Source organism: Topomyia yanbarensis, chromosome 1, assembly GCF_030247195.1.
Source record: "Topomyia yanbarensis strain Yona2022 chromosome 1, ASM3024719v1, whole genome shotgun sequence".
Lineage (NCBI taxonomy): Eukaryota > Metazoa > Arthropoda > Insecta > Diptera > Culicidae > Topomyia > Topomyia yanbarensis.
In genome coordinates, this window is record NC_080670.1 from 63371151 (window position 1) to 63390970 (window position 19820).

The 19820-nt window shown below is 37.4% G+C and overlaps 1 protein-coding gene across 3 annotated transcripts in view; it reads left to right on the forward strand.

Moving 5' to 3' along the window:
• The window catches only part of LOC131677792 (autophagy-related protein 2 homolog B), an 81281-nt gene that overhangs the window by 37921 nt on the left and 23540 nt on the right, over window positions 1-19820 (forward strand). For all 3 annotated transcript variants that reach the window (XM_058957833.1, XM_058957831.1, XM_058957832.1), the window contains one exon: window positions 18688-19015. In XM_058957833.1, coding sequence (XP_058813816.1) covers window positions 18688-19015 — 328 coding nt within the window. The remainder of the gene's footprint in view (window positions 1-18687; window positions 19016-19820) is intronic.

Sequence of the window (19820 nt, forward strand, 5' to 3'; positions counted from 1 at the left end):
GAAGACGAATGAAAATCTGCATGGATGAATGGGCGGTTTGTTCGTTTGACGTTTTCAGCTGCGTCACTGAATAATGAAAATGAATTCGGCTGAATATGATCAATTTTCATTCAATGAATTTGAATATTTTTAACTCTGACCAGGAATGGTCATAGATGTATAATACCCATGATCGTATATTTGTCCCGTTTTCTTTGCGATTTCCTGTCTTTATGGGACTGACTCTTGTAGTAACTATTTAATTATTTTAAGAAGTGCATATATGCAGCATTGAGGGGAATTATATATATTTGACATGTTAAGGTTCCACATATTTAAAAGTGTCAATCCAAGCGATTTTGCACTTTTTTTTTTTTAATTTACGTTTTAACGCAACTGCATTTCATTCGGGTGCGTTTATTTTCCTTTTCCGTTATACCAGCGTCATGTCAACCTCAATGCAGACGATACATTAGCTTCCATCAACGTAAATGTCCGTCAACGCCACGTCGTCGTTCCATCAAGATAAGTTGAATGCGTCTCTCGTTCACACTTCCCGTACGTCAAAGCATTCCGTGCTGTTGATGTTGTGTGTGAATACCTCCATTTAACTGCATATAACTAATTTTGACGTTCCCATGACGTGCTGTACCGGTGACGAAAGCCAGACGTATTGTGCAAATCGATCTTCAAACAGCCGCGGCTTATGGCGATTTCGCTTGAACCTGAAACTGAGTCAGGTTCTAACCCCAACCGCTGTCAGTTCATACATTTTGACAGCAGTTGGGGTTAGGAACTGACTCAGTTTCGCCTCAAACGAAAACCACATTAGACTTTGTACATAAAATATCCGAATAAATTCATTTTCATACATTATTGGTCTACCAACGAAGAACGAAATGCGAGTGGGAGCGAGAGCGCTAGCGACTGCAAGAGTGCGAGTGAAGGCGAACGCGCTTAAGAGTGCGAGAAGATACGAGTGGGTTAAAGAGCGCGAGTGGCTACGAGTGGGAGTACGGACGAGTGGGAGCATGGTCGAGCGGGAGCATGGGCGAGTGGGAGCACGGACGAGTGGTAGCAGCAGTAGGAGTGAGCGCCAGTGGGTGGGTGCGAACGAAAGAGTGGGTTTCAATATGTGTAATTTGAGTCGCTTTTGGCCGACTGGCACTCGCAGAAATTCTACCCGGCTGGGGAGTGAACGAAAGAAAGGCATGCATGGAGAACACACGGATACGAGTGTTGGGCGCAATGAGAACACGCGAATGAGAAATACAAGAGTTATTTTTGCGAGTTCAGCAACACTGGTTTCAAGGACGTCTCGATCATATGGACCGATAAGTCAGAAGCTCGGCGGGTAAATCATCCCAAACCGTCGCCGAAATGGTAACAAGAATTCGATTTATTTTTCACGTTTTTCAGGGGGTTTAGTGGAGAACAATTTTTGCTCACTTCGAATGCAAATTTTATTTGAAACATTTTTTTATTCATTTCGTTTATTTGATAGGCACAAATGCGTTAGATTGGCGGTGCCAAATTCTTTTGTTTTTACATTTTAGATATCTTAAAACTAGAAGGTTACAATACTGAAATATCTTTTTTTTACAAAAGAAAAGAAAGTTTACAGCTATCTTAAGACTGGAAATAATTTGAAACATTTTTATTAATGTCTGTGAGATAATAGGAACTTTAAAAAATTTTGACAATACTGTGTTGCTTCGCGTGGATATTGTAGATGTTAATTAAATCTAGTGAAGCTTGGATTAAATTCTATGGAATTACTTCACTCAGTATGCAGCTATTTTAATCACACTTAACCTTCAACATTTTCACTTGTATTCACGTTATATCATTGAAATGGGCGGTACATTTCCTAAACAAAAGCCCTCGATTACAAATGTCCATACATTAACCTTGCAATAATTTAGAGTACATTGAGTGTCTGTTGACTAGGCGTGACTCAAGTTAAAAGTTGTCGCCTGGATTTGTCATTCCTGTGCTGTCTGTAGGCAATAATTGACAGCGACCAGCCGCGTCAGACTGAGTTTGTTTATTCTAATCGCTCGACTCCTCTCATATCAGTAATCGTGGCTCGACGTGTGTTCTGTATTGAGGTATTAGGTTGATAAATTATTCATGAGCGACGTAACTTTGTTGACGTTATTATGGCTATGATGGCGTTTTAACAAAGAGAAGAGTATTCAGTAACGTTTCATACTTTCTTTAATATTATTTTATTGGTGGTAGGAAGATAATAATTTTCGAGCACAAAGTCTACCGGAGACTGCAATTAGGGCTTTATATTACAGAGTTTTATATTACACGGCGACTCTGGTAAAAAATATTTAGACAAAAAAAATCAATATCACTAAAGTGCTCTAACTAATCGAAAGTTTAGATGCTTCCTCTTTCTAAATTTGAAATATCCTATGGGGGGTCTACAACATTTATTTTTTTTAAAATATTTTGATGATTATTTTTGAAGATTGCGTTGCAATGAATAGTTGTCAGAAATTATCTCACTTTTAAGGGGATGAATTTTTAGACATACCGTATCAGAAAGAAGAGTGAAAACTCACATTATCACTTGAAGTTTTTATCTCTCACAAAAGTTCTTCGAATAAATAAATCTTAAAAATGAATTTATCACGGTATTCATTTTTGTTCGCTGATTTGCTGGCGCTCACCAAAAACATGACAAAATATGTCCATTATATATTTTGTTATCGGTTTTCTTGGAAATGAGGTGACATTTTAGCTTATTTTCTCAAAAAAAATCTCGCGCTGTTTGTGAAGATGAAGGATTGGAATCCTTTTATTCTGGACTAGCTAATACCCATCGCGCGTTGCTGCGACACTCTGCGAAATAGGAGGAAAACACAATTTGTTCCAAAGCGCCATCTGGCGGGCAGATAATCTCCAACTAATAGCACACAAACACGCCCCATACCAAATACCTCCTGTGTGCAATTTTTTACGGAAATCGGTTTAGCCGTTTGGGAGTCTATAAATCATATACATACAAACTTTGACTTTTATATATATATAGATAGATAGATAGATAGATAAGCTACTTCTCGCGTAAGTGAGTGAGACATACGATGTCTGCATATTATTATTCTCATTTCAATGGAAAATAACAAACTCTAGCGTTAAGGTTGGACAGAGAATGCGCAAAATTCGCAAACGAAAAAAGCTGTTTTTTTCCACACCGTATGTCAAATCATCATAAAAATCAATCAGCGTATGTAGAATGTTGTTACAGTACTGCTGATTGATTTTTATGAAGATCTGACATACGGTGTGGAAAAAACTGCTTTTTTCGTTTGCGAACTTTACCATTTCTCTGTCCAACCTTAAATCTAAATAAAGAAGTGATTCCTGAAACGAACAATATTTATAGGAAAGATATTATGTAGGTATGTGTCTCTTTTTATTAGGTGCTCGATTAGAACAGCAAATTTATTTCAAAGTAGGAATGAAGTCGTACAACCGCAAATTTTCCAAAATTATTTTTTTTTGTAAACCTGTTGGCGAGAAGCGTTCGTCAAAATTTGCAATAGCTTTATCGTGATTTTTTTTCCAAAATTGTATTTTGGTAAGTGGAAACCTGTTGGAAATTCAAAGTCGTAGAATAATCAATGAAGCTTTATGTAAATTCCGTATATGTGTGTGTTTTTCGCAGGTCTGACGCGCATTGAAATGATGTGTACTACCTAACCTAAACTTTTTTGACTCACTCCCAACCACCTACTTGTACACATTTCTGGTAAAGTAAATATTTCGTTTTACTTTGGACGCATAAAAAAGTAATTCAATATTCAAAGTCGCTAAATCGTGCGTTTGATTATATTGTACCAATATTTCAAAAACATTTTGGTTCACGGAACAATGTTTAGTCTTATATTTCCGATGAAAATCATGATTAATCGTGCCGCGGTAAAATAGACACGCCACATTCGCGGCAAGCAGTACACGATGGTTTCGGATAAACGCATTCCAGCTGATGTGATTCCCAAAGGTGTGAGTCGTTTTCTGTGCTGTTAAACATTATTATTACTTTAAAAAGTTTGTCCAAATAAGTATTGCACATATACTCGAATCATGTCTTATCGGCACCAAGAGAAGTTCTTTTTATCGACAATCTCGAAATATCGACCAACGAATTCACGAAAATAAATAAATTTTAACAAATTATTGAAGCATTTTGATTATAGAATTGCCAAAAATGAATTAAAACCTTCGCAAGATCGACTTTGAACTACCACGCTCCCTTGACTTATACGTGTTTAAATTTCAAGTCGTATTTCCGTCAATTCAAATCGAAATCTTTTCAAACTTTAATGAGTGTCATATTACTTTATAATGAACAAACAATCGTGAGTTTCTTCAATATACATATGAAAAAATACGAGCATTTTCTGTCCTCCCGTAAAAAATTGGAAATTGTCTCTGGGTAATTTAGAGCTTTTGTGTAGGCGAAATAAGGTGCGGAAAATGTTTTTTTACATTCCTGGTTCACACGCGAAAGAAAAGCAGAATATAAAAAGGTTTCCAGATAAAATTATAATGCCAGACTCCATGAAACCGATTGATCGGTTTAAACTTCTGGCCGCACCTTTTTTTGAGCTCAACATTGGTGACCAACCGAAGGCAAATTATGTAAGTGTAATTTTCATCTAGATTGTTTTCACAATGTTCGGAAATTGATCCAGTTCGGTCAAACGCAGAAAAATCTTCGCTCTATCTATTACGAATAACTCATTTCTGCAATTTATCTGAGGCATCAATGCTTTTGGTAGATTGTCAATATTAGAATAAGCTATCAACAGTGCATGTTTGACGTAGCTCACATGAGCATTTAGACAGATGTGCCGGGTTAACGCTGGTAACACTGCATATCTGCCACCGTATATTTCATTGATTTGAAGCAATTGGCATCTGAATCGCAACAAATGCTAGTACTAGTGTATGGTGACAGTATTCTATCAAAACTATCGGACGAATGTTGGTTTCGTCGGTTCAAAGACGGCAATTTCGACCGGAGCGAGAACAAGTATGTACACCCGACCAAGAAGGTTGAGGACCATGAATTTGGTGTTAATTAGCTAACCATTTCCATTAGACAGGCACAAAAATGGACTTTTTTATGGAAAACCACTCAATCGAATGGTATTTGGCTCCAGAAGTCCCCCGAATACAAACTTGTTCGGATGCTTCTGGTTTACTCACAAGAATTTTTAAGTTTGTATGTAAAAATATTTGAAATATCGGCAATGGAAGGTAAAAAAATATGCTAATATAATGTTATATTCTGCATCTCTTTCTCGTACATACCTAGAATAGGACATTTCCATAAATTCTTTTGATCTCCGAAGTTAAATAACTTTTTCGGGTAACCTTCAATCATTATGCAACTTTCAACAAAGTTGTTCGTTATTCAAAAACCTACTTTGTGAGCAAATCTTGTCTAAAACGAAAGCTTTAACTTGTTTGTAAACAACATGGGCATGCAGAGGTAAGAATTCCAGGGTAAAATACACGATTTTTGAAATTTATATGTACGTATTCGCAATATTTTAATCATGAGTTTGTTATGGTATCAAGAGCTTAGGCATGATTTTCGTGATTTCTCTTTGCTTTATCGTGACATTTTATTCTTGAGTTTACTATCGGATTTTTCACGCTGAACAACGTAACAATCTGAACTGGAACATAAAAATATAATCGATCGGTGTTATCTGGTGATTTTGGGAACAAATTCACAAGCAGAAGTTGTGAATATGTAATGCATTTTTGACACTTAGTGTAGATTTCGTTTTTTACTTGACACCTTGTCAAATAAGAAACAATGTTCGAAGTCCGAATAGTTTGGTTATATCTGCTACTCGAAACAGACAGATCGCTTGTTGCTGGGCAAAACCATAATCTTTTTAATGCATCACTTCGCGGAACAACAATAAATTATTGAATAATATTTCAAATTGTGATCAATAGCCACGGGAAACCGTGGGCTTGAGTTGTTTGAATTGTGTACAGAATCTAAAAAACTAATTCACAAGCACGTAAAATAGATCGTGATTTATATACCACAGCAGGGCCGGCGGAATACTTTTTTCCCGAGTGGGTAGTAAGATTCGGAGTAATTTATACTCGTATTGATGAAAGTATATGAAATTGATGTACATCGAGAATTTCAGACGCGTGCATTTTGTGTGCGAGACACTACGTGATTAATTTCAGGTTGTGGTTTGTTCCAAACTTTCGAGTGGGTAATTCCCCCCTCGGTAATTTTCGAGTGGATAGTACTACCCATACTACTCACGTATTCCGCCGGCCCTGTACCACCGTGTGGGTGCAATTTTGGCATGGTCCATTTGAGGCGCGGTCCTATTTTAGTACGAAAAAATGGTCTGAATTTCACACATCTATTTCTGTTACTTATCTTTGGGAGAGTTTAAAAAAAAATCTTATGATTAATGTACAAATAATAACCATTTCACATTTTTAAGGAAGTCGCTAGAGGTATTTTTTGACACGATCTATTAAAATTGTACTCAATTTGCATTCAAAGTGTGTTGTTTTCGTTTAAGTTTGTTGCTCACATGTTATGTCTATGCGCTTCTAATTGTGGCCACCCGCGCATAAAGAAGTGTTTAGTTTTGTTTCTGCTACTTAGAAGTAGTGCCGATAAATTGCTGCGTGTGTTAGTGACATCAGCTCTGTGTAGTAACCGCGTAAATACTGTTTCTACGCCGTGGCGGCTGATGTAGATACGCGAGAAGCAGGAATTTTACGAATATGAATGAAACAAAGAACCATACGTATATGATATTATTTATTTACATTTATATAGGCACTATGTATGTACGTACTGCCTGGACAAAACAAGAAATAAACTTGACTAAGCTATTTGCCTTTCCGAGATGCTGCCGTTGCCATATTTAGCTGTGAGGAACAGCTGTAAAACTTCCCCGTGTCAGCCGTACGATTGCGGTGTATTGAAGTTCAGAGCCTTTAGCGGTAAACTCGTACGTTGTTGTGCGCGCTGCCCCTTTGCCTTGTGACGACAGATCATAATGATAGGCTGCTTTGTAGGTAAACCCTATTATACGTGCATGTGTCGCACATAGCTCGGCAATCACTCAAAGGAAAAGTTACTTTAACTTCTTGCCAATTTCTGTCGGCAATTTATTTCGCGCATTTGTGTGATCTCTGTTGACCTTATCGTGGGTTCGCCGTATTGCTGAAAAATGCCTTTATGCATGCATGAGCTCTGGCAACGTGACTACAGATGCAGACAATGCAGGCGATGTTAACTCGAGTACACTGCATGCATAGTTCAATGAGATCCGATCAGCTGGTCCGCAAAACGGGGTGCGAAGGAGATGATGGTAATCCACTTCAGTTCTTGTTATGTTTCATCGCACAACCCTTGATGCAAATAATACCGGTTTGAACAGCTACACCTGAACTGGTTCCCTATCTATGTATTCACATTTTGTTATAACAGCTTATTATTATTGACGATCGCTTCGAATCATACAAATTTCTCAAAACATTAAGGTATTTTATACTTCTTAGAATCAGTGAACGACGTATTATTGCGTGTTTGGCTAACCAGGAAGAACCAACATTATAATGATCATGTCTGTGAATAAATATTTGGCTTAATTTTCTGATGTTGCCACGTTGGTGACTAGGGTAGGTATTCGTTTCGGATTGTTTTTAAAGCAAATATTCCCTATGGATTTTGTTCTACATATTCCAACGCGGTAACAACAACAGCGTTGGAATAGGTACAACAAATCTACCGTGAATATTTTTTTGTGGCGTGTGTCCTGTTGCCTCGTGTGCGAACAACTCTTCCTGGTACAGCACCGATGTAATGTCAAAAGAGATATCAATATCAATTCTTCAAAAGGGCTATTGAGATTTTTGTAAACAAACTTATTTCGCTCATTATTCCGCTGTCGAGTTGAATTTCATGAAAGATACATATGCATCAACATCTTTACCCTTGCTAGAATCAATTTCAAAGGTCTTCTGCGTTGAAAATATAACATATTGAGAGAAATCAGCAAAACAAAAGTTTGTTTACAAATCTTATTAGCCCTATTCAAATGTTGATATGGATATTACACTGACACGTCTTACACCCAAGTTTGAATGAGTATAGTGCAATGGCACAAGCAAGTGCAAATTTGAAATCATTTGAGGAAACATATTTTTTGTAATTGAGAATTAAGCCTTTTTCCTAAATATCAAAATTCAACGGAGAAAGCCCTACTAATCAACCACCTTTGCAAACGAAAAAAACTTTTATCGCTACTGTTTAGATAATCAATATGAAACTTTAAACAATGTATTCGGGGTATTGTTAGAATACTACTGATCGATTTTCATGAAGATGTTGCCAATGTTATGCAAAAAGCTTCTTTTTTCGTTTTCAAGAATGCCTGCTTGTCGTGGCTTTTTAAGTTAAACCTAAAAGTTTGCAAATTTCGTCGGTCAGGAAGCATTGAAGCGATCGATTCGAATGTGCCACCCCGTTGATTTGTACTTAAAATGAGCTAATATAGCTGTTGATAATTTGTTTTATCACAAATTTCTTATTCTCTCTTCTAACCTTAAAATTAAAAGCGTAAAAACTGGGAATGGGATAATTATAATTACGAGTAATTATAACTGCCTTATTGTACAAATGATAGTAGATGCAACTAAGGTACCACCAGCGAATTCGACATCAACTTTAAACCGGAATAATTTATAAATGTGTTCCCAAGCTAACGAACGACTGGTTGGTTAAACGAAGTTCTGATTTGCCGGTGAGACTCAACGAAATCGAAGTTCGCCTTAGCTTAGGATGCCAATACGATAAGAAGAAAGATTTTTTTTTTAATTTTTTTTTTAATAGCGCGCCTCTTACCCCCACACCAAAAAGCTCACAAACGGAGCCCCCTGGTAGTGGACACATCAGTTCTCAGCGTACAAAAAAAAGGTCAGCACAACAAAACAAAGTTACGAATCGCGGAAACGCTGAGAACAAAAAAAAAACATTACGAGACCGACAAAACACAAAATTTGACAAGAAGCTACGGCGAGTACCCAGCGGAAAAGAATCCTTTTAAGGGTCCCATCGTAGCTTTGCAGGAAGCTCATAATAATTTAAATTTATTTATTACTAATTGCTATAAAAAATGCATTTATCAATTGTTTTTATTAAAAAAATGTTAACCAATTATAGCTAAAGGAATAAGCTCGATTGGTGGTGAACGAAGTTTAAATTAAAAAATTCTCCTATTTTATTTTTTAAAATTAGTTTCAATTTTGCTTGGAAACGAGTGCGACATGTTATTTGCTTTAAATCAGTAGGAAGCTGGTTGAATAACTTAGGTCCGATGAAAGAAATGCGTCTTTGACCAAGGTTCGTGGATACTCTGGAGTATAATAAATGATTGGCTTGTCTAGTGCTGTGAGCTCGAATGCCTGTTGTAAATTCTAGATTGTTATGAGCAATAGTATTATGCAAAGCATTGTGGATGTAGCAAAGGTAAAATGTTATGGGCATTATTATTGTATAACAAAATAGTAGGGTACATAAATGGTTTTTTATAAATAATTTTAAGACTGTTTTGAAGCGTTTGTAGCTTTTTCAGATTCGAGATACTGGCACGGCCCCACACAGATACAAGGTAGTTCAGCAATGAGTGGATGTGCGCATAATAAAATTTTAGAAGTACATGCTGGGGAACAAAAGAGCATACTTTACGCATAGCCCCACATAACGATGCAACTTTTCTCTCTATAGATGTGATATGCTCAATCCAGGAGAGTGTAGGGTCTAAGTGAAGTCCTAAATATTTGAAGCAGTTAGTTTCCTGAATTACAGACTGTCCCATTCTTGGGTCTGGATGCACGCCTATAGCTCTTCTAGATGAACGAAACAGCATATATTTAGTTTTTGATAGGTTCAAGGAAAGAAGGTTTTCGTTGAAATACGTCGTTAGTGTTTTTAGATCCGATTCAATGTCGCGTACAATATCCAGGCAGTTGTTGTTCGGGTAGAACAACGCTGTGTCATCCGCGAAAAGACGAGGAGTCCCTTTTAACCCGAGTCTACCTAGGTCATTGATATACAATAAAAATAACAGTGGCCCAATATTACTGCCTTGGGGCACTCCTATTTCTATTGGTCTATAAGAGCTACACGAGTCTCCAATAGATACGAATTGGTTCCTATACGACAGATAGCTACGAATAATATGATTTGCTACTCCCCTGATACCATAGCATTCTAACTTCTTAAGCAGGATTGAGTGATCCAGAGTATCGAATGCTTTTTTTAGGTCCAGAAAAAGGGCACCAACAATTCTTTTGCTATCAATTTGACTAATGATGGAGTCAATTAGTTCGGTCATTGCAATTAAAGTGCTGCAGCCTTGCCTGAACCCATACTGGTAGTTGTAAATTATGTTGTGTTTGTTCAAAAACTCGAGTAGTCGAGTGATGAGCAATTTCTCAAGAATTTTATTGAAAACGCACAATGTTGAAATTGGTCTATAGTTGCAAGGTTGGTTTGGATCACCAGCTTTGAAAATTGGAATTACTCGGGCTATTTTTAAACAGTCTGGGTACCTGCCGGTTTGAATTATTAAATTAAAAGCTTTGGTTAGGATGTTTGCAAAAGCGGTACAGTTACTCTTAAGAACACTAGCGGGGATCTTATCAGGACCACAACTGTTATTTTTTTCGAGGTCTTTAATCAAAAGTATCACTTCGTTTATGGTTGCAGGACGCAAGAAGATTGTTTCTTGGACGTGTTGTATATTTGTAATAGGATTTGAGTTGGGACTCGTGGGAATATTGTCAGCCAAATTTTTGCCAATGCTAGAGAAATACTCGTTGAAAACATTACATACTTCTTTAGTCTCAGTGACTCTGATATCGTTGCAAATTAGGCTGATGGGAACATCCGACTTTGAACGACCAAAAATGGTATTAATATTCTTCCAAAGTTTTGAATGAGTTGTGTTGGATAGAAGGTTTTCAAAGTAGGCCTTTTTGCACCGCTTTTTCATTACATTAACTTTTTTAGTTATGTGTTGCAGAAGAGCTTTGAGGTTTTAATCATTGGGGTTATTTTTTACTCGTTTCAGATAATTACTTTTGATTCTAATCAGTGTCCACAAATCGAAATTGATCCAGGGCCAAAAAACGCCTTTACATTTAAAAGTTTTGGAGACCGTTCTAGTGTTTTCCGCAAGTAAAGAATTGTAGGTTGTGATGATATTTGTAAGACATACATCTACATCATCAATCAACTCGATGTTTTCTATGAAATTTTGGAAGTCGTTATTGAGTTTTTCATGATTGATTATTGATTTAGTCAAATTAACGGGTTCTCTTTTTACTGCAAGTTTATATGAAGATATAATTTGAACGTGATCACTAACTATGGTGTAAATCGTATCGTTTCGTAAAGATAGGGAGGGAAAATGGATAAATACTTCTTCCTAAGGCAAAAATTTTTTGAAACAACTTTTTGCTTACGAAGAAAACAAATCCTCATTTAATGCAGTTATGGGTTGCGTTTCGAATTGGTCTCATTAGGATCCGGCACTAACTTAGAACCAGCATAATTTTTTGCTGGACTATAAGTTGTCCTCATTTGTGTCCCATTAAAATGGTGTTTTTTTTTAGATCTCGCGCAGTTCACCGCGGTTAAGTCAAACTGTTAATTATAGACTGTGGTGATGAACAGTTGAAAAATGAGATTTTTTAGTTCAGTATGTGCACAATTAAATTATCTAAAAACGGTCTTTTCTTGTATTCATGGCTTTTATATTTTTTTGTTGTTTCGTACAGAATTTTGAATAACATGGTTTTCATAAAATGGGCTTTAACATTTTTAGAAGAAAAATAATCAAATTAAAGAAATTTTACAGGAATCGGATGTTAATCAGCTATACTCTGAAACTTTGCAAGAATATTCTTTGCTAATAACTCTAACGATTTTTTGGAGACCCCCTTAAGTGAGCCATATATTCAAAGGCTCAAAAATGGTGGTTTTTCATTTTTGACAAGAGAACAATGCTACACGTTTTTTGTTTTGCTGTGTATATTAAACGCTAGTAACCTACAAAAATCAGGCGATTACTAGGGTACCATTAAAATATTTTCCTGAATTTTTTGAAACGAGTAGTGTGTCAAGCTTTAACATCTCGAACAAAATATTCATATTATTTAGGGAAAAAAATTGATAGTAAACAAACACATTTGACAAAAAAAAATCTTCAAAAAATATTTCCCAAAAATTGACAACGGAAATAACGATAGTTTTCTGGGGTGCATTTAGTACATACCACCTTTGCACAGCCATGAAATGTTTCGAATGAGTAAGGTACTTGAAACATTTCATTATTCAATCTGGTATGGAATAAACAGAGAATCGTGCATCGAGTAATCAGAACACGTTACCCATTATTTGATTGTGCGCGTTCTTCTTTCACGAGGTTGTCGATGTGTATCCGGCCAACTGGTGCCACTTTTCGAACGAAACAGTTTCATCTCGAAGAAGATCGTAAATTACACGCCAATCATTTCTCTCCTGCGTTAGAATTCACTACTCTCGCATAGCGCCACGTGCTTCATAGTGGAGTGAACTGATTTTTCCCGTTCAAGTTGATTTTGCAACGCATCAGTTTCGACTTCGTCTCATCAGAATCCGACACTAACTTAGTTAACGGACTAAGCTAGCGCCGGATGGACGCTAGGTAGAAAAAACGGAGACACAATTTGTTTTCCTGAACAAACTCTAGTCAAGCGCGATGTCCGGCAAGAAAAAAAGCTCATTTTTAGCTGATGAGAACCAATGAAATCGAAATATTTGGTTTGGTTTAGCAAGCCAATGCAAGATGCACTATGCTATATTTCTCCTTAGTGGAGAACAATTTTGGTAAAAACTATTTTTTCTGCATTAAAGAGAAAATTGTTTAAAAATTGTTTAAAACTTGCGGATATTGGTATCAAAAAAGATGGCATGTTACAAATTCGTTTATGGAGAAAGCACGTTTTTAACACGTTTCGATCACGATAATCACACTAAGATACCAGGATAGAAAGATTCAATGAAGTATTAACAGTTATATTACAAAAGATATCTCGAGCCAGTAAAGATAATTGCATGACAATCTATCTTATTGTTCTAGAATTGATGAGCTTTGCCGGTCCCTTATCTTTTAAAAATATTGTCCAATTAAATAAAAGCAACACTCCCGACGGCCGGCTGTCCGGAGTTTGAATTGCATATTTCACACCAAGTTTCCAAATAATAAAACAAACGATAAATCTTTTAAAAATTCTCGGCAGCCGGCTGCCCAGAGCAATTAACACATGATAACATTTATGAGAGTTGCGTAGATCATATCACTTATCAAGGTGAATCCCGATTTATGTAACTGTTTATCCCATCCCACTAACAAAACCACCTTCCCGTGGCAACCGTGGAGATGCAGAGGTATACACGGTCTCCATAACAACGGTTGTTACACTAACATTCCTTCCCTTCCCCGATGACTGCAAGGACGTGGCCGGCGCCGTTATTGACACTTCAAAATGTTGAACTCTCGAAACGTGCACATTGAGAATGGAAAGCTACTCCCAGGCTCCATTCGTTGATTCTCTGTGCAATTTCGCTTGTTCTGGTCAATCACGGAGTAGCAACTACGAATTGTATGGTCATCATGCTCATGCTCATGCTCATTAAAGAGAAAATTGTTTAAAACCATGTTTGCGCGTGAAAAGCACAAACCTCTAACTAACATAGTTATGGAATTTGCGTTTCGACTTCGTCCCATCAGAATCCGACACTAACTTAGTTTAGGGGTTATATACAAAGTTGTGGCGAAAATGTGAGCTATGCTTGTGATTTTTTTTAAAGCGTTTTATGCATTTTTTTTTGAAAAAGCAAGACAGATCGTTGGTAGTGTTATCGAAGTTCGAAAAAACAAGTTGATTAAAAAAAATTGAAGGTTTGCGATGTTATGGCCCATCCCTCGTGGCCAGTTTTTTTTTGGCAGAGGCTTGCGGTGAACGCTCTCCAAGCCGAACCGCTCAACGGAAATCAAAAAAGTTAAAAGATTATTGAAGAAACATGTATTGTAAAATTTTTCTGCAAATACATGTTAAACAAAAAATTGAGTTTTGTGGTGTTCAAAATTTTAAACAAAAATTCATGGCAAAGAATCAAAAAACTTTCAAGTACACGAGAATGTAAATACAAACAATAAAAAAATATGAAAATCGGATGAATAGTTTTTGCGATATCACGTTCACCGCAACGGTACTTTTCAAACAACTTAGTTCCGAGATAATTGCGTTTAAAGTTTTGTGTTAACTTCATACGCGGAAGAACCAGCGCGCTGCGAACGGCTGTAGTTTGAAATCTAGTGCTCCGATCTGGATGAAATTTCGCACAGATATTTTCAGAAGTATGTACTTTCAGAATATTCAATAATTTTTTTTTTTTGATATTTTGAGTTCCAGCTTTGCATGCAACCCCACAACGGACTAAGCTAGCGCTTGATTGACGCTAGCTCCGAAATACGGAGACACAATTTGTGTTTCTGAGCAAATCCCTAGTCAACTGCGATGTCCCACAACAAAAGAAGCCCGTTGACTCTACTGAAACAAAGATCATCAGCGTTGCTTGATTATTATATATGATTTGTACCCAAAGTTAGGTTTGATGGAATATTTTTTGTCATTTGTATTCCCACACACAACATACATTGTTGGAAATACATGCGAAAGCTGTCCAGTTCTCCTTATTTGTTCTTATATTCGATGTTGTGTTGCATGAAGTTCTTCATAATGATGCTACAAGTCTCGGCTAAACCTCTGCCCTTATCACCTTTTTACCTTTATCGCCTTTTGGAAATGATCCAACAACCGCACATTTGATCGTTTCACTTCTGTAGTTTTATGATTTCACTTCGCAACCGGAGGAACGATACTGTACTGTTAGTGCTGTGGATAAGCCCAATAAAGGTATATTTTTAAACATTTTTTTCGCGAACTGGGCCAATTCGGACCTTGTAAGGGTTTATGAGCTATAGAACTGGAACGCGCCAACCGATTCACATTTCTTTCTGAAAGCCTTATCAATCATTTTTCTCTAAGGCGACTTTTACTGCATTGTGTGAAACCGGTTCTCCGCAAAAGTACATGAAAGGTCCGAATTACGCTAACTCTGTTCCAGTTTGGATTTTTTGCAATAGAAATAAATTCCTATTTTGGACTAAGTTGTTCCTATTTGATATTAACTAAATTACGAATTGTGAAATGAAAAGTTCTCTTTTATATATAAAACTTTGTAGTAAATATACAATAAACAGTAAGAGCTGGGCCAAATTACCTAAAAATAAGTTATGAGCTATAACCTCGAAATCTTGTCAACCGATTCGCGAAAACTTCTATTTTTCTGGCAGCTCGACCGTCTGCACCCAATTTCCTCTCAAACGTTTTTTTCGCGATCACGTATCAGATCGTATATACGGCAAAAGGTCTGAATTGGACCAACCCATATTCTATTATTCACACACCGATTAAGGGATTATATATGTTGAGGTCGGCCAAAAAGTCGAATTTTTTTTATTCTTCTGTCGTAAAGCTCAAGTTCTTAAGAATGTTACCTCAAATTTTTATAGAGATCAAGCGGAACGCAAAGTAATAGCGTTTTTCATCTTGCTCCCTTATGGAGGTGTTGTTTGCCAAAAGCGTCTTTGCGATAACTACCGGAAAAGTTTTCAACCGATCTCAATTTTTTTGACTTGTTCGTAATTTAACTGCCGTGTCCTTGAACGATTCCATTTTTTTTCGTCAAAATTTTCATATTGTTATTTTTGAATTTTTCAATGATTTTTTTCGGGTGAAAATAGTGATTTTTTGGAAAAATCGTCCCCGTTTCCAAAAAGAAGGATTTTTTTAATCGATCGTTCAAGGACGCCACAGGTACATATACTAATGATTTTTTTTAGTTAGATGGTTTCTTTGAGCTGTTGGACTGGAATCGTAGTCACGGCAAACCTCTTTGAAAAAACGCGTTTCACGGAAATTGCTATAGCTTCGACAATTATTAATATTTTTTATTTTCTCAAGTGGATTTTGCAAATTGGACATTGTACTACGCTAAACGTATAACAAGTATTTCATAAAAATATGGCTACATTTTTTTATAAAAATTCAAACTTTTTCCCTTTTTCCCCCATCTCACCATATATAACCCCTTAAACGAAAACAGTTGACAGTCTCGCCCAAAACAATATATTAATTAAAAGATATCCGGCAGATCCAAAATTACGATAATACATCTGATTTAATTTTCGTTGCCAACAAAAATCTTGTTATTCGGCTTACACATTTTTCAAAAAAGCGCTGCGAAACAACATTCGCCCCTAGCGCACGCACACGAAAACTGAGAACCGCAGAATTTTGTGAGATAGAACAGAGCTATTTGACAGCCATGAAAATGATATATACGGTTTTCATAATGTTCCCATAGCTGAGAAACTGCTGGGTGTTCGAATTGGCCCACTTCCCCCTATTATTTAGTTTTCATTGATAAACATTTTCCAGTATCGGTAATTTACCGCTATTACAGGTACTGAGGGCTTCAGTACCGTCGAACCGGTACTCGTTAAAAAGGGTCGGTACTAGGAACCCTAATTATAGTATAAACTCAGCGTATTTAAGTTTGATCAGACACCGTGAAATAAAAAATACGTCTCTCTCGTAAAAGGTCGTAGAAGAGATGGTCGGTGTTAAGTCAGACCGGACTAAGTCGCAAAACATCAAAAAACGAGATAATGGTAACATTGAATACAGAATTTCTTCAGGTATATTTGACTTTTAGCAGATGTGAAAAATATAACAAAAGCAAGCGTTATGGCAAAACGTATTTTACAATTACCATGTAAAGGATGCTGCGATTCAAACTTTAAACTCGTTTTTCTCGAAATCAATAAATTGTTACGTTGTCCGGTCTGGCTTAACACCGACCAGATGGTCAAGTTCCAAATTATGTCCAGTTAAACTATCAACATATCGACCCTTTCCAGGGCCATGAATACCGCACATTAAGCATTTTCATGATTTTTTACCGAGCCCGTTTTATAAATTAGACTTGCCAAAATCTATACCAATCTGCCATTTGTCATAGAAAACTGTGGTGTGTAACGTACAGAAGAAAACCACCGTTCGTGTGCTTCGGAATTCACAAAGTATGCCAGCTCCAAATAACTTCTGCTATCAATCGAACCACTAACATATAGGCACCTAATATAGTTCTTAAAGATAGCGTGTGGGGAGGGGAGTAACTCCACGCACCTCACCTCTAGCTACGCTCCTGTTAAAATCCAGAAAAACTGGCGTTATTTGACACATACACATAGAAATTTACAATTACAACCACAAATACACAAACATAAATGCACACACATACAGACATTATTCCAACGATATTAGTCGAATTGCAATCCGGGCCGGGATAATGTTTTCAATTTTCATAGTGATTTCATAACCTTTCTATATGAGAAAGGTAAAAAGAGTTCGGGCCTGACAAACACGTTGTATCACATCGTAACTCCTGTTTGTCGGTCCACCATTTACTTATCAACAACATATGCCCACGTGAAGTAAGCAGGCACGTAATTTCGGTGCTAGTACGAATAGTATTTTATTTATCACTAAAATAAAACTCAACCAGATTCTCTGGTTCGAGGTCACGATCGTTCAGTGACGAATAAGTATGTAAGCACGAGCCAACGATGTGTTCGACGATCTTATGCTATCTTGTTTCATTCTCATTATAATGTTGTGTCTCCTGTATGCTAACTTGAACCGGTCCGTGTTTTCGTTACTCTTTGCAAATATGTTGGCTCTTTGGCTCATTGGACGTCTAATCTCTTTAAGAGGCAGTTGCTGCCAAGCTGACGTCGATGCCCCTTGCCAAAATTTGAACTTCAATAGTATGAACGACACCAAGTCCTCCGCCATTATGACACGTAAACAGCTGGATATGGAACCGCATAACACGCGCATGGCGAATTGTTGGCGGAATTGTCACTGCCTACGCAATTTATTTCGGCGCCTGAAATCGCGACTATGCGCGTGTGACCTTGCTATTATTTGTGTGAGAACTCGTATCTGCGATTCCGGTATAATCTTGAATCGTTGATTTAGTGAAGTTTTTAAGTTGAAATGCTGATTATGTGTGTGTGAGTTGAAAAGAAGTAAATGATCACAGTTCAAGGAAACAGCTGTAATCGAATGGCGCCTCGTGGTCGAGTTCAATATTCTTCTCATTGGACTGTACAGCGATTGGCGTACGGTATACCTGTTTCAACGTGAAATACATCTATTTTTATTTTATATTTTCTCCTCTAGCTTAATATGCCATCGGTGGGAATTTGTAATTGAGTTTAATTAATTCAATTATCACCGTATCCAACTTCGCCACATGTGAAGTAAATGCAAAGAGAGTAATATGTTTGGAAACGCGAACTGAAAACTATAGGGATGTGTCTTTCTGCCTTTCGACAGTGTTAATTTCTTTGCGTTTCCAATTATTTGAAACCAATGAACTTTATGAAGATCATTCGACAAACTTCATGTTTGCTTACTAAAAATAGCTTCTCCTTTTCATTTCAGGCGTTAAACGATCTCTGCGAAGGACAGGGCTGGGGAGTTGAAGTGATTGGTGGACACATCGGTGCAGTAACCGTCAACATTCCCTACGATGCCCCGCTGGCCAAGGACAGTTCTATTGAGGTTACAAATTTATCGATCACTCTCCGCCCGAAAGCCCGAGTTACAGATGGCACTTCCATGTTCGAATCGATGTGGTCTTCCATGTCCAGCTCGATGCAGTTGGCTCAGGAGTGTTTGGAACGAGAAGGGGTCTGTTTCGAGACACCATCGGCCGCACCAGTCAACACAATTGAAGCATATGAGAAGTTTGCGCAAATCATCGACAACGGTAGGTTGACTCATCTATTATTACTATTTTTGCTAAAACGCAATATTAACGGTGGTGCTTGCGAGACTGTACACAGACAAATGTCGCTGAAAAGAATGAATCCCGTACAAACACAGACCTGTTGACCCAATTTCTTGTTACGATTCATAATCGACAGGGAAGTTTGGACTGCTTGAGTAAAATAAGCAGCTATCATCGTTGCCAGTAGAAGCGAATAGTTAGAGGGTGGAGAATCGATGTTTGTTTCTCGATTCGTTCGCACGCCACATCACTTCTGGTGGTGTGTGTTTAGGGCTGTTATACGCTGATTCCGCGTGCTCGCGTTACTAATGGCGTTGTAAAGTATAGCGCAACGTGCTCAGCTGCTTTCGCGTCGTTGCTAGGTTGAGACAAAAATACTCGTGTCGTCTTGTTAAAATAGGTTCATATCAAGCGGCGGGAGGACCAAGTTTGATTGGTTTTCAACACATTGGCCACCTGGAAGAACAGACTTGTCAAATAAATTTAAGACTTGCTCGAGTTACGTGAGAAACGTTTTACTTGATTTTACATTTAGTTGAGTCTGGAATTAGAGATGAGCGGGTACGGGTATTTTTACCCGATACCCGACCCGAACCCGTACCCGTAGGAACCGGGGCGTGTTCGGGTTTTGTTATCACCGGGTACGGGTCGGTCGGGTACATTAAAAATAATTATTCCGGGTACGGGTCGGGTCGGGTTTTTTCGAAAAATTGTGCACTTACCCGTTCTTGAATGTTTGGATGACCTTTTCCTTCAAATCAAAAAATGATAACTTATCTCCGTA